The following is a 15,112-nucleotide window of genomic DNA, read 5'->3' as shown; positions in this document are numbered from 1 at the left end:
TCAAAGTGTTGTCCGGTATTATTCGGTTGATTGTTGTTCGGCTTTATAATTCCTTTTCTAAATTTTTTATGTTGATAACGGCTTATTTTTTCTTTGGAAATTTCGTTTGACGTCCTGTCTAAAATCAATCTTAAAATTAAAATACAAAATTATATCCATTTTTTAAAAAATTAAACCGATTTGCGAAGTTATAGTTCTGCACGAGCGTGACGCTACTCCACTACCAGTCTACCCCGTCGTTAAAACTTTGGACAAAATTCAAGAATTCAGTTCAAAATCAAAACCCCTCCCTTATCCACTCTCAAGACAATGTCCCTCTTCTTCCCTCACGCTTCTTCTACCTTGAACCCGCTCTCTCCTTGCCGGCAAAATGTCATCGTTCTCTCAGTACGCGCCTCGGTGTCGGTGCCGGAGAGGAAATCGAGGAGGAGAAGGAAGCACCAGAAGGACAATGACTCAGCCGCTTCTTCGGCATCGGCTACGGAGAAGAACCTCCGCTTCGTGTTCATGGAGGAGCTCATGGACCGAGCAAGGAAACGCGATGCCACTGGCGTATCCGACGTTATATACGACATGGTCGCCGCCGGATTGACTCCAGGGCCCCGCTCCTTCCACGGCTTGATAGTCGCTCACTCCCTCAACGGCGACCTCCAAGGCTCGGTACACTCTCACAATCTCTATATAATTTTATATCGTGAGTTGCATCCATATGTGCTGTTTTGTGAAAGAGATGTCATTGTGAAAATGTAGATGCAATCATTGAGGAGGGAATTGAGTGCAGGTCTTCGCCCTCTACACGAGACATTTGTAGCATTGATTCGGTTGTTCGGCTCTAAAGGCGAAGCTACTAGAGGCTTCGAAATCCTCGCTGCCATGGAGAAGTTAAATTATGACGTTCGCCAAGCTTGGCTTGTTCTTGTTGGTACCAAGTCAAATATAACTACATAAATAAACTGATGCCTGGTTGGGGATTTTTTCCTTAATTTTTTTTTTCTAATTTAGTCCAATCCTTGTCTATAGAGGAGCTTGTTAGGAATAATTTCTTGGAAGATGCCAATCAAGTGTTCTTGAAGGGCGCCAAAGGTGGTCTGAAAGCTACTGATGAGTTGTATGATTTATTAATTGAGGTGGACTGTAAAGTCGGGGATCATTCTAATGCTCTAGATATTGCCTATGAAATGGAGGCAGCTGGTCGGATGGCCACAACCAAGCATTTCAATTGTCTTCTTAGTGTTCAGGTTAGCTTTCTTCATATACAATTTCTTTTCCTTTTCTCTGCATTCATGTCCTTTTGTTTTTTAAAAGAAATTGCTAAGCTCCGCTTTTCAACTAGACCGGGTAATCGATGTTGCTATTTAATAGATAGATTATGGGAATATTGGATTTTGTTTCACACCATTAACAGCTATAGGAATAAAATTTAATATGATTAATGCATTTGACTCCAGACCACTATATTCTTTACTGCACCAGCCACCAGGATTGAGTCGGTAATCTTATAAAAGTATATTAAAAATGCATATCTGAGAATGTAAAGTTGATGAAAATTAAGCACAATGGACATGAAGTTTAGATCCTCCTGCAATAAACAAATTAACACATTACCATCTATTGTTTCAAGGAACTCTTGGCCTAGAGGTAGCATACTATTTAGGACTTGACAAGGGAAAGGTTCCAGGTCTGGATTCCCTCCCACTCTAATAATAATATTTAAAAAAAAAAAAGAAACACGACTTAGAAAAAAAAACCAAGTATTGTTTCAATTAATGCCTTTTGCAGGATTAGCTCACCAGAGTTTAGCATCTGGTTTAAGATATTGTTCTTGAATGGTAGATTCCTGTACTCCCTTAATTTACATGGAATACAGGCAACAATGGCCACATATGCATGATTTGGTGCCATGTTTGGAAACCTTAGGGTGGGATGATTCAGTTAATGCTTTGGTTTGATTTTATGATTTATGGTGAATATTTATACTGTTCTTGATTTTAAAACAATGTTCCTACAAAAGCAGAGCAAATGCATTTTCAAGTATCACAAAGGTTTTTGATTGTGAAAATGAAAACATGTTTCTTTGTTTTCTTTCAGCTTGGGTGTACTTGATTCATGAAACTTGACTTATGTGGGCATGAACATAACAACACAAACCAGAAAATTTCTAGTATCAATGCTTAATTTCATGTGTATTACAGCAGGCATCCAGTTAATATAATTGTCATAAACACAAGATAAGGAAGTAGTAGCTTGTTTCTTTGACTATATTTTTGTCATTTTTTAAACCTCTGATGAAGTAGTTGCTTTGTATTTTATTTTTGGCATGATATCCATTTCAACGATCCGATAATTTTGATTTCTGTAAAGAGCAAATATGTTAAAATTGCCTATTCATATTTACTCTGGTTCAGTCATTACAATGTTATTGAAAATGGTGTATGGCTTTAGAGGGCATCTTATGACGCTGCAAGGCTGTGGCTACTGCCTATCAGTTGAATGTTTTTAAGCATGTTTTTAATCTTTGAGCATCTATTTGCTATTCGTTTGGATGTCTTTCTTAACTTCACCTAGCTGTTTTCGTTATAGCTCACTCCTCAAACTGACTTTATTTTCACCCTTTATTTAGGCTACTTGCGGAATTCCTGAAATTGCTTTTGCAACGTTTGAGAACATGGAATATGGAGGAGAAGGTTACATTATTTTCTGCTGGTATTTTTGTCTGTTATTGCTGTGATTTCTTGCCATGTTGTGAGGTTTGCGACTTAAACGAAGATGTTAGGGTGGCTTAAACTTTTTGCTTTTGTAAATGAAGACATTGCAAATAAAATAGAAACCTTAAAGTTTGTTTAACAATCATCAATTAGAAGTTGGGATGCTATGTGGGATGTGGGTATCTTTAAAGCACCATCAACTATAAGTTTAAATATATATTTTTTTTTCATGGGGGGAGAGGGGTGGTTGGGCATAATATTGGTGTAATTGGGATAAGATTTCTCTGATGAAAGAATCCAGAATTGCACCTGCTTATGGGAGGAGAATTGCTCTTATTGATGTTTTTAGGTGATTGTAAGGAACATCGGTGTAGGGGGCTTCTGTCCTTTGGTGCATTTTATGCAAATTAGGGTGAAAGTTTTCCCACTGAATAGCCTATTGCATATGCAACCATGCTAAGTCACTTTCATATCTTTCTGGTTGTTAGCTTATCTTTCCATTTTACAACCTCATTGATGCTAAAGGTTCTATTGTTGTGTATATTCTTTCATTGAAATTTTTTTACTCTTCAAGTAGCTTTTCCCATTGTTTGCTCAAAAAGAAACCAAGGAGGAAAAGGAAGAATAACTTTACATACATGTATCTGTCAAAGACTCAAAAGCTTCAATATTGAAATATTTGATTATAAATTAAGGTTTGGTCAGATAGCATTGTTAATTATTTGGACTAGGTACTTATTGCTTCTTTTCCGCTGCTTTTCTTATGTTTGTACTTTGTTGGTATCTGAGTATATTTTCCATATGAGGGTGCCTTATAACCTGTTGATATAATATAATGAAACATGGACTTTTCAATAATGTTCGAATGGATGGAAGGCCTTTTATTGTCTCTGTTTAAGATTCTCAATCTTTGACTCCGAATTACTTGATTAGTCTAGTAAAAAATTCCAAAAGAGGCTACTGCACCAGTATGTTAAAATCAATTTGGAAAGGTAAGCCATCTCACATGCATTGAGCAATAAAGCAGTTTCATTTACTCGGACATGTTCTGTGCCATTTGTATATCTATAAATGCGTGCTTCTCAGTTTATGATTCTGCCGCATCAAATTAGTGGTTAGTTTAGTACTTCTCTTGTAGGTTCTTTTGACGCATATGCTTAACCTTTTTGCATATTTATTGTGAGTTTGGGATTCGACCCATATTTGTTCATTGCACTGGAGGTTACCATTTTACAAAGAAAGTTATTTATGGTCACCAATTTTCAAGTGATTAGTAACTTAAGTGACATATTCTTTCAGTGAGTTTTGACTTTTAAATGATAGCAGCATGACCAATTTAATGCTTTTTAGACTCTAGAAAGTGTCGTAACTTTCTATATTCAATTGATCATGCTTTTCTGAATATTGGCATTTTTTTATGTAACAGATTACATGAAGCCCAATACAGAGACATATAACTGGGTGATCCAGGCATATACAAGGGCTGAATCTTATGACAGGTAATCTTGTAGTACATCAAATAAACTGCCTGCATTATCTATTTGTAAGTGATGACTTCCTTCCCTGTGGTTTGTAGTATGTGGTCCTCACTCCTCATTTAGTTGTTTGACTATCTTAGATCCATGTGAAAAATAACACAATATGACATGTAAATTTCTAGACACAATGGAGCTGCATTTTATTCCTAAAGTTAGTGAATCGATCTTGTTAGAATATATATAAATGATGTGAAATGCCTCAACCTAACAAGTTAACTTATTGGGTTGATTGATAAAGTAACTAATCTTAACATTATGTCAGAGTGGGAGGAAATTTCTTGTTGCTAGATTTGTTATAACCCTAGGAAATTGGAGCAAATAAAGTTGAAGTATTTCTAAAATATACTCCTGCTTCCTAAATAAAATGTGGAGAGGTGAACATGTGGCTGATCATAGAGTTGCAGGGGTGCAACCTAGAGGTCACAAGTTCAATTCTTGAAAATCACCTTTCGACATATTATGTGGGGTTAAGGTCTACGTACATCTTGCCTATTTCCGGCCCCTCCCATTGCGAGAGTCTTTTGCACGTGTGTTATTTACCTTTACTCTTGCTTCCTAAATATTTTCAAGAAAATGTGGACTGTTCAACTACATGCCCAACTTTTTCCCTGGAAAATAACTTCTATAGTGATTTTGTTAGTTCAGTGTTGTCTTAATAGTATGATGTTATTGTCCAGTGTTATCTTAATAGTATGAAAATAACGGCTGACAGTGTGCAGAGAGTTAATTTTTGTTTCCATTGAAGTATGCCTAATCTTGGGAAGTATATTTTCTGTTATTCTATTCACTTTCACTCTTTTATTTCAAAATGCATTTGAAAATTTTAACCATTCTGTAACTGTAATGTATCTGTAACTGTCTCTAATATGGAATGCAGGGTGCAAGATGTTGCTGAGTTACTTGGGATGATGGTTGAAGATCATAAAAGATTGCAGCCTAATGTCAAAACTTATGCGTAAGTTGATATATTACCTCTCACAGGTGAACATGTGGTCAGTGTTAGAGTTGCAGTGGTGCAACCTAGAGGTCACATGTTCAATTGCTGGAAACAGTCTCTCCACATATCATGTGGGTAAAGTATGCGTGCATACTGCTTGTCGCAAACTCCATCCACTGCGAGAGCCTGGTGCATGAAAGTTATTAATTTACAAGTGAACATGTGATCCAGTCTCCAGTGACAGAGTTGTAGGGGGAACAACCTAGAGGCTACATTTCAAATCTTGGAAACAATCTCTTCATATATTTTGTAGCGGTAAGATATGCGTATGCGTATATCCTATCTGTCCCCGACCTCGCCTATTGCGGGAGCCTTATGGCCCAGTGGTCGAGTTGTAGTTGTGTAACCTAGAGGTCACATGTTCAATTACTGGAAACAACCTCTCCACATATTTATGGGGGGTAATAGCTGCATACATCCTTTTTGTCTCCGAACCCGCCCACCAGTGTTATCAGACTCGACCCGCGCATCGACCCTTGAAAATAAATTTTGAAGGTTCAACCGGTTAACCCGAAGGGTTAAGGGTTGAACCGCATATTTTTTTAATTAATTTATTAATTATTTATAAATAATTAATAATAATATAATACTATGAAAATAAAAAATGTATATCTCAATTCTCAAGTTCTCAACTACAAAAATTCAGCAACGACGTTAATTTTGATTACTTAAAGTCTCAAAGTCTCAAAGTCTTTAGTCTTTACTGATAAAGAAAATTCAAACCAAAAGAACAAATTGAAATACTCAATTCAAACCAAACATGTAAAAATGAAATACAAATTAAATAAAATTATTGCATAGAGACTTAGAAATTCAGAGAGTTAACGGACAAAGAGGCACATAAACAAATTTAGTCTTAGAGATGAGAATGAAGTGCAGAATACATGAAGAACCATGGAAAGAAATAAAATCAACTAACTTGGAAGCCTGGAATTGAAGTTTTGATTTTTGATCTTGTCCCCAAATTCTAGGTCATCATCTGCAGAATGAAAATAGAAGAGAGATTAGAGTCGGTAGTTCGGTACTCGATAGAGGTGAGGGAGAGAGAAGAAACTCACAGAGAGAGAGATCGACCCATCGCGAGGTGAGTCTTCGTGAGAACTTCACTTCAGTTCAGACTTCAGAGGGAGCAACTTTGTTCGTGCACGAGCCGACGAGCGTAACCCTGGCAGGGCTAGATGAATTTGTTAGATTTTATTTTTAGGAAATAAAAAAATCTTTCATTCAGTAAACCGCGGGTTGTAAGGGTCACGGGTTTGACGATTACCCGCGGGTTTAGGCGAGTCATGGCGGGTTTATTGCTTGCCCGAGCTAACATAGTAACCGGCCCGACATTCCTTGAAAATGGCGGTTGAACCGGTCCGACCGGCGGGTCGGGCCGGGTCTGATAACACTGCCGCCCACTGTGGAAGCCTCATGCACGAGATTTGTTTAATTTTACATTCTTTCCATTTAAAGACACAAAATTCCTATGTTGCCAAGCAAAATTCCTGTGTTTCCATTCACGTTGTCTATTTTTCATGACATTTAGTTACATATAATGCATTCCTGACTGGAAATCCCTTGCCCTCTTACTTCTCGCTATGGTCGGGCTTTAATGATCTCAACATAATCATCCTCAAAATCTTTATCATAGCAAGGATTTTACCAATTTTACATCCAATGTTAATATATTGCCACCCTCCTCTTTTCGGAATCAGCCATAGCAGGTTTGATATTTTGTAAAACGCTGGGAGCATAGGATATTCAGAATTCTTTTCAAATCCACGGTGACACATCTTTCTTTCATCCGTTACTTTTCATATGCATATTAGGCTATTAGCTTTTCATTAGTTCCTTTGGTTGAAAATAGCACCTTGTTACACACTGAGATTATCTAACTGGGCTGGCTTTTCTTTTCTTTTCTTTTCTTTTCCTTTTCCATTTTATAGTGGTCGTGTTTATTATTAGTTTTTATGAGTGTAATGCGTGTTGAGACTTGCTTATGCATTTGTCTCGCTCGGTGAAATTGTTTGATTTCAAAAAGATCATTTTTCCTCTTTACTTCTTTAATATATATCATTGTTTCTGCTTGTTCAGGCTACTAGTGGAATGCTTCACCAAATATTGTGAAGTACGTGAAGCTATTCGGCATTTTCGTGCACTTAAAAACCTTGAAGGGGGCACAAAAGCTTTACATAATGATGGGAATTTTGGGGATCCTCTTTCTTTATATCTGCGGGCATTATGTAGAGAAGGTATGTGTATAAGTACAAAGTTTGGTTGTTAGTTGTTGCATACGAGTCGGTACAAAGTTTACATACGTAATACATACTTCCGAATACATGCATTCGTTCATCATATTTGTTTTTATTTAGGTTGTTAATATTAGTTACTTTACCCTTTAGCCCAATAAGTTAACTTGTTGGGTTTGAACATTTCACATCATTTATACATACTCCTAACACTCTCTCTTACGTGTGTTCTGGGCAATCTGATGGCCCAACACGTGCACAACAAATGAGGCTCAAAACTAGGGCTACTCTCACACAAGGCCCTCACTTGGGGGAACAACAAACACACTTTGGGTAACAACAAATGGGGGTTTATATTGCGGAAGCTAAAGTTTGAACCCAAGACTTCCTGCTCTAATACCATGTTAATAGTAGTTACTGATAGAGTCATTATTAACAAATATAAAAAGAAGGGTAAGAAGCATCAGGGGACAACAAGTGAAGGGCTATGATGGAGACATGTGGAATCTTTTTATTGGTATGGGTAGTTTTGGTAACTTATTCTAGGGTTTAAGGCTGTGCAGAGGAGGGCAGTTTTCTTTAGGGTTTTAGTAGACACTTGTTTTGGGAGGTCCTAACTCCTCGAAAGCTAGGGTTATCTTTGTATTCCTGATATTTTCCTGTTTTCAGTTGATCAATACATATAGATCCTTTCTTGGTTGTTCTTTCCTATTTACTTATTTGAATATTACTACTGTAACCTATCAGTTACTTTGCCATTCAACCCAATAAGTCAACTTGTTGGATTTGGGCATTTAACATCATTTATACATACTCCTAATGTAGGTGAAGAATCTATTTGCCTCTATGCACAAGATTTTTCCTCTTATTTTCAATGCATACACAATCAAAATTCTGAGATATTAATATGAACCTTAAGAAGCATCCTTTAATTTTTGTTTTTTCTTACAGCGTATAATGTATCTTTTGTTGGTTTTCCCATCATTAGACATGCTTTATCTGGTTGGCTTGTGCTCCTAATTTCAGTTTTCATTGTTGAACTTTTTCCAGAAGCTCTTTGCATTTGTGGCACTAAGAAGTTTATAGGTGACCATGAATGTACCTTTTTAGGACCATAGCTGCACGTATAATGCCCGTCTCAAAGATAATGCTCTTATGACATTATGGTATTTTAAAATTGGTGACTGCTTGATGGTGACAAGCAGTTCTTATCAAATTTTGTTTAAAATTTTGCAAGTGAGTGTAAGCAACGATTATGCATAGATTCGCAATGTCATATTGGTCCAAAAAAATCAATGACAATAATGGGAAGACATGATTAGATAATTTGGCTCTTCCTCTTCAACCCCTTCCCTTATAGACTTGCCCCTCTCGTATGTTTAGGCTCCTCTCCACTGAGAAAATGAACCTTGAAAGGACTGATATATTGACTTTTGCAGAAAAGAAATTAAATAATCATCCCTAATTCTTTATTTTATAAGATGAATTGAATAGCTGGTTGCAATAGAATGGAAAACTTTATAGGGACTGATTTTAATGAATGGTTATGAAATCCACTTTACTTTTATATTCCCCCTTGGAAGTTTTGAAGTCAAGGTAATTTTAGTTTTGACTTTTGCAGCAGTAGATGAACCCTTTGCTTGAGTTTAGACACGATTTTATCAAGTTTCCAACTGGTGGCAGGTTTGACCAGTCCGTAAATTAAAGTAGGAGAATATGTACTTGTTGGATGACGGTTTACATTCGGGTATGAGGTCCCTTTGTCTTTTAATGGGGAAAGAAGGCTGCCTAGGCGGTAGATCGCCACCCTCATGCTCTTGCTTTCTTCCACATGTTATTTTTCCCGTTTTCAGTTATATAGAGGTTTCTTTTATTACTACCATTGGTTTTCTGCCACCACTGGTAGAATCAATTCCTGCTTTTTTGTTATTGGTATATTGCTGTACCTAGTTCAGAATACTCCTTCACATCACTTTTCTAGCAGCTTCATATCTAGTTTATTGTAATATTTAGTTTACAACCTGCACAATTGGTTTTATGATCCTATTTCCGCATAAAATTTTCATACAGTTGATTTTTGTTTTAGATTGCCTTTTCTTGATTCTTGAACCATAAATGATAAGGTGGACATGATTGGATCAGGAAGGGTCGTTGAATTGCTAGAAGCTTTGGAGGTCATGGCCAAAGATAACCAACCTATTCCATCGAGAGCCATGATCTTGAGCAAAAAATATCGGACGTTAGTTAGCTCATGGATCGAGCCTTTACAGGAAGAAGCTGATATTGGACGTGAGATCGACTATGTTGCTAGGTATTGTTTAAATTTTAATGATCAGTGCAGAATGGAACAGCCCCTGCAAACCAATGGGGCAATATATGTCTGGGCCAATCACCCGCCTTGATAAGTGTGTAGCTATCTGAAATTTTTTATGCCATCTTGTGATCTATTATACAATATCATTAGAGAGAAATTCTGGTGAAGTGAAAGGAGAACGGAATGTGGAGAATCCAGATATGCCTCTATCAAAGTGGGGATCTAGATTTGTGCCAAGCCAAATTTCTTTACTCGAAGAACGAATGATACAATCCAATGACAACCTCGTTTAGCTAAATAAGAAAGCAAATAATCAGCAGTTGTTTCTCTTGTTTTGGAACCCCTTTTTTAATGTTTCCCTTAATGCATTAGAATTTTAAATTATGCTTTGAAGTGTACATACTGGAATGTTTGTCCAGATCGTTGCTTACCCTAGCATGTCGTAAAATGGTAGGTAGATTGCAGACTTTTCATATTCTTGGTTGCCTTTCATTGTGAGATCAATTGATGTATTGTCGTTTTCTCTGGAACGATCTTGGCTGTGGCCTAATGCATGTAAGGATGCTATTTTAACTATAGTTGATGTGCACTGCAAAACAGGTATATCTCAGAAGGCGGGCTCACCGGGGAGCGGAAGCGATGGGTACCTCGAAGGGGAAAAACTCCTCTAGATCCTGATGCTCATGGGTTTATATATTCTAATCCTATGGAAACATCTTTTAAGCAAAGATGTCTCGAGAATTTGAAGATTCACCACCGAAAGCTTCTGAAGACATTACATAATGAAGGACTTGCTGCTTTGGGAGATGCATCTGAATCTGATTATATAAGGGTGGTGGAGAGACTAAAGAAGATTATTAAAGGTCCCGACCAGACTGTTCCGAAGCCCAAAGCTGCTAGTAAGATGATAGTATCTGAACTAAAGGAAGAACTAGAAGCCCAGGAGCTGCCAACTGATGGAACAAGAAATATACTTTACCAGCGTGTGCAAAAAGCCCGGAGAATCAATCGCTCTCGTGGCCGGCCTCTATGGGTCCCTCCTGTGGAGGAGGAGGAAGAGGAGGTTACTGATTTCTCTGTGTCTATAAAATTTTCTTCAATCTGCACATCAAAAACTTTAAGTTGTGTATAACTATGGAGGAATGTTTGATTTCTTTTTGGTTACAAACAGACTTTTTAATTTGCAAGTACCATTAATTCTAAGGAGAACGTGCCTGGCAGGTTGACGAAGATCTAGATGAACTTATATCAAGGATTAGGCTGGAAGAAGGAAACACAGAATTTTGGAAACGTCGGTTTCTTGGAGAAGGATTAAATAATGATCATGTTAAGACTAGAGACACGAATGAACTAGAAGTTCCTGATGAAGTGGATGATGTGGATGCTGTGGATGATGCCGGAAAAGAGGTAGACGATGATGAAGTTGATGAAGCTGATGAAGAGGTGGAAGTAGGGCAAGCCGAGAGCGAAGATGGCAACATGCTTATTAAGGCCAAGGAAGTTGAGGCAAAGAAGCCTCTTCAAATGATTGGAGTCCAGTTGTTGAAAGATTCTGATCAAGCAACTACCAGATTAAAAAAGTCAAGAAGACGATCTTCTCGAATACAAGTTGAGGTATTGAAAGTTCCTTACCATTTACTTGCTGTTTGTCATTTTTTTGAGTATGCTGTGTCATCATCTATTCATATATGTTTTATCTTTTGTGCTAGATTGCTCAATTTTAACTCTTCATGTGCAGGATTTTTTTTTTTCATGCCGATGCTGATCGGCGAGAAACTGATTTAGTTAGTTTGAATATAAAATTAATGCCCGAGTTGCTTGGTTAACTGCATGGTTTATGGCTTTATGCTATCAATTGTGTGCAGGACATTGGCATGTGTGGTTACAATTTTCTATGATTAATTGTTGGACAACAACTTGCGGCGCTCAAAATCCAAGCACTCAGGTGCTGGCAATGTCAAAACAATTACATCACTAGTGCATTACAATGTGTATTGACCTCTTATCGTATTAGCTTAAAAAGGTGAAAAATATCATAGACTTGAATTATGGGTTGTTTAAAGCTTGATTGCATGTGCTTTTTAGAGTGTGAGTGCTATCCGAAGTGCTGAAATATTATCTTTAGGTTGCAAGTTAAATGGAGGTTAGTTTCGTTAGGTCCTGATGCTAAAGCCCCAAAGGGGTTGAACTTCAGCATTTATCTAGCAAGGTCAGATGTCAAATTTTACGTTTATTAATAGGAGTATGTGCTTTTTAGAGTATGAGTGCTATCCGAAGTGCTGAAATATTATCTTTAGGTTGCAAATCAAATGAAGGTTAGTTTCATTAGGTCCTGATGCTAAAGCCCCAAAGGAGTTGGACTTCAGCATTTATCTGGCAAGGTCAGATTTCAAATTTTAAACTGATCAATAGGAGTTGAGGTGCGTATTTGGTAGGCAAAAATGTTCACTACAGTGCTTCCTGTTGATTTCTGTCATTCACTAGTTCCTTGTCCGATATCATCGTCACTCGCTTGATATGTTGTTCAAACATTTTCAATACATGTTCCAGCTTTCCATATTGAGTGGATTTGGAGAGAAGTGGCCTAAAGGCCTATCTAACAGAAATGATCAATTTATCTATTTTTTCACATCTATCCAGGATGATGATGATGATGATTGGTTTCCTGAAGATATAGTGGAGGCATTTAAGGAGTTGAGGAAACGGAAAGTGTTTGATGTAGAAGACATGTATACAATAGCTGATGCATGGGGCTGGACATGGGAGAAAGAACTGAGGAATAGAGCTCCTAAAAAATGGTCACAGGAATGGGAAGTTGAGTTGGCGATTAAAATAATGCTCAAGGTATGTTACAATTGTTTTGCTTAGGTGCATGGAAAGCTCTTAGTTTTCATTTATGTATTTTCTTATAAAGAATATGAATTCTTCTCTATCAGGCATTTCCTAGTTGCTGGTGTGTTTGCCTTTGTATTAGAATATCAATTTTTGGGAATAATTTCCAAAAGTTGTCTCTTGGAAAGTTATGACGAAAATAAAACAGAAATTAAATCTTGTTCTCTGATAACAATGAGATTTTGATGTATTGTTCTACAAAAAGTAAAAACAATTCTTAAAACGGTTGCCACAATTGAACCTTTTACTGAAATAAGCTGAATTTGACTAACATCATACTGTTATGCTAGTACTCTATGCTTAAGTTGATCTCATCTTCTTCCTTTCAGGTGAATTCAGTAACTCACCAATCTATTCTCTATCAATCATGCTTAATCAGTAGCATTCCAGTGGAACTAGTCTTGATTTGTAACATTATATATTATATGTCTAATTAATGAAATTCAAAAAAGAATATCTATAACTAATCCTAGGACATAATGTGATATTTAGGATCTTTTGGTTGCAGGAGCAATCTGAGGATAACTTTCTAAAATGCCTGCTATTGTCATTATGAAAATTCATTAGTGGTCTAGATTCTTATTGGTCCTATACCAGAGATTTTATGATGTGATATTGGATTCAGTCACTGTGTTTGGAATTTTAGGTTGGAGCAATTTGTAGTTTTGCATTTTCCACACTTTAATTAGATTCTGTCATTTTTAAAGAATATTAAAGATTTGGAGATGGTGTTAATTGTTTCAGACTTTAAGTTATACTTTTTATTAAAATTTATTGTTTAGATTTAGACTGTTGGTTATGCTTTTTATATAAATTAATTGTTTTAATAGGTTTAGTTTTTTGTTTATTCTTTTTAAATGGATTTATTGCTTTAATTTTTTAAGTTCCACATTGCAGGGCTTATATGATCTAAAATGCTTGAGCTTTTAAGTATTGCATATAGATGAGAAACAAAATCACGAAATTTATTATAATCGATTGTAATATATCAACTAATGATTATAGCGTTGTAGATATATATAATAAAAAGAGTTGAAATAAAAAGTATGTGAATATAGCTCTAATGGAATTGATGCTGTTCTAGTTATAGTATTCCACATATCATGTTCCGCCAGCATGCTGTAATGGTTCTTTTCCCTCTGATATTTAGTGGATGTATGGATTTATTGACCATTGCCTTCTTTTTGTTGTATATAAAACCATTGCCTCATTTTCTCATGGCAAATGCCGAACTCCATTTCAGGTGATAGAATTGGGTGGAACACCCACTATTGGAGATTGTGCAATGATACTGCGTGCTGCTATTAGGGCCCCTATGCCTACTGCTTTCTTGAAGATCTTGCAGACGACACACAGTCTTGGCTATGTGTTTGGACCGTAAGTTATTCTCTCTATGTGATGAAGTACATTGCTTTTCTTTTCTGGTTGGCCCAAGGGCTTGGCCTTTTGGAACATTGTGCAACATCCTTGTTAAGGTGGCCAACAGATACGGCATCAGTAAACGTTGTGGGCATGCCCAAATCATCTTCTTCTCACACCTTTTTTTTTTTTTTTTCCCGATTAGAGCTACCTATTTGTTGTATTTTTCTCATACTGCATACTTTTGGGACATTGTTTTTATATACATATAATTTTGTTTCTTTATTCTGCAGTCCTCTTTATGATGAAATAATCTTGTTGTGCCTCGATCTCGGGGAGCTAGATGCCGCGATTGCAATTGTTGCGGACATGGAAACAACTGGAATCAAGGTCCCGGACGAAACCCTGGACAGGGTTATTTCTGCTAGACAGGTTGACAATGCTGCTGTTGATGGTGCACCATCGTAGTTGTAAGTCTATTCCTACCCTCCTCCTGCTGTATAGTTGACTCACAAACCACATGCAGCATGTCATGTGGCCATGCTGCTGACAAGAAGTTTTGTAACATTTACTTTTTTAATTAAAATTTTGCATCTCAATTCTGTTTTGTGGTTATGTTTCTGCAAAGACAAAATACTAACAGCATGAGCAATGCTGGAGTTAGAAGAAAATCTTCTAACAAATGATTGCCATTCCCCCTCATGGCTTGCACAAATTAGAAGCAAAGACAAATTCATGCTTGACCCAGAAGCAAATTGAGATCAAATATGAATGAATGTTGAGCCAAAAATCATTATGGAATATGTCTAAACATGGCAAATAAGTGGAGTCTGGGTCCCAGCATTACAACTAACTCCACCATATGACAACTACCACCCTTGCGTATTCATAGGAGTTGGTGAATTTAGGGGATATAATATATGCATTGAGGCTCTTGAATTCGAAGTAAATTTATTTACGAAATATGCTAACGAACTATTTGTTCAAACTCAGATGAGATCAATTTTTTCATTTCGTTTAGTAAATGGATCTGAACTCGAGAATAATTTTAAAATTATGGGTCAGAGCTAGCA

At 36.8% G+C, this 15,112-nt stretch overlaps 1 protein-coding gene across 1 annotated transcript; it reads left to right on the top strand.

Moving 5' to 3' along the window:
• Positions 1-205: 205 nt before the first annotated feature.
• LOC120015916 lies at positions 206-14,638 on the top strand. The gene is made up of 13 exons (XM_038868422.1): positions 206-660; positions 751-922; positions 1,021-1,238; positions 2,621-2,684; positions 4,132-4,204; positions 5,121-5,198; positions 7,320-7,477; positions 9,617-9,785; positions 10,389-10,851; positions 11,010-11,402; positions 12,429-12,632; positions 13,924-14,057; positions 14,333-14,638. Exons 1-13 carry the CDS (start codon positions 310-312, stop codon positions 14,505-14,507), a joined length of 2,652 nt encoding a protein of 883 aa, XP_038724350.1. The 5' UTR covers positions 206-309; the 3' UTR covers positions 14,508-14,638.
• The last annotated feature ends 474 nt before the right edge of the window (positions 14,639-15,112 follow it).

Source organism: Tripterygium wilfordii, chromosome 15 (genome assembly GCF_013401445.1).
Source record: "Tripterygium wilfordii isolate XIE 37 chromosome 15, ASM1340144v1, whole genome shotgun sequence".
Taxonomy (NCBI): Eukaryota; Viridiplantae; Streptophyta; class Magnoliopsida; order Celastrales; family Celastraceae; genus Tripterygium; species Tripterygium wilfordii.
Note: the sequence above shows the minus strand (reverse complement) of the source record. Positions and strands in the feature narration are given on the sequence as shown.

Excerpts from the sequence above, each read along its gene's own strand:
- LOC120015916 (XM_038868422.1), top strand. The coding sequence starts at position 310 with ATGTCCCTCTTCTTCCCTCACGCTTCTTCTACCTTGAACCCGCTCTCT. Across the intron at positions 12,633-13,923 it reads CGATTAAAATAATGCTCAAG|GTGATAGAATTGGGTGGAAC; the intron begins GTATGTTACAAT and ends ACTCCATTTCAG. Across the intron at positions 14,058-14,332 it reads CTTGGCTATGTGTTTGGACC|TCCTCTTTATGATGAAATAA; the intron begins GTAAGTTATTCT and ends TTTATTCTGCAG.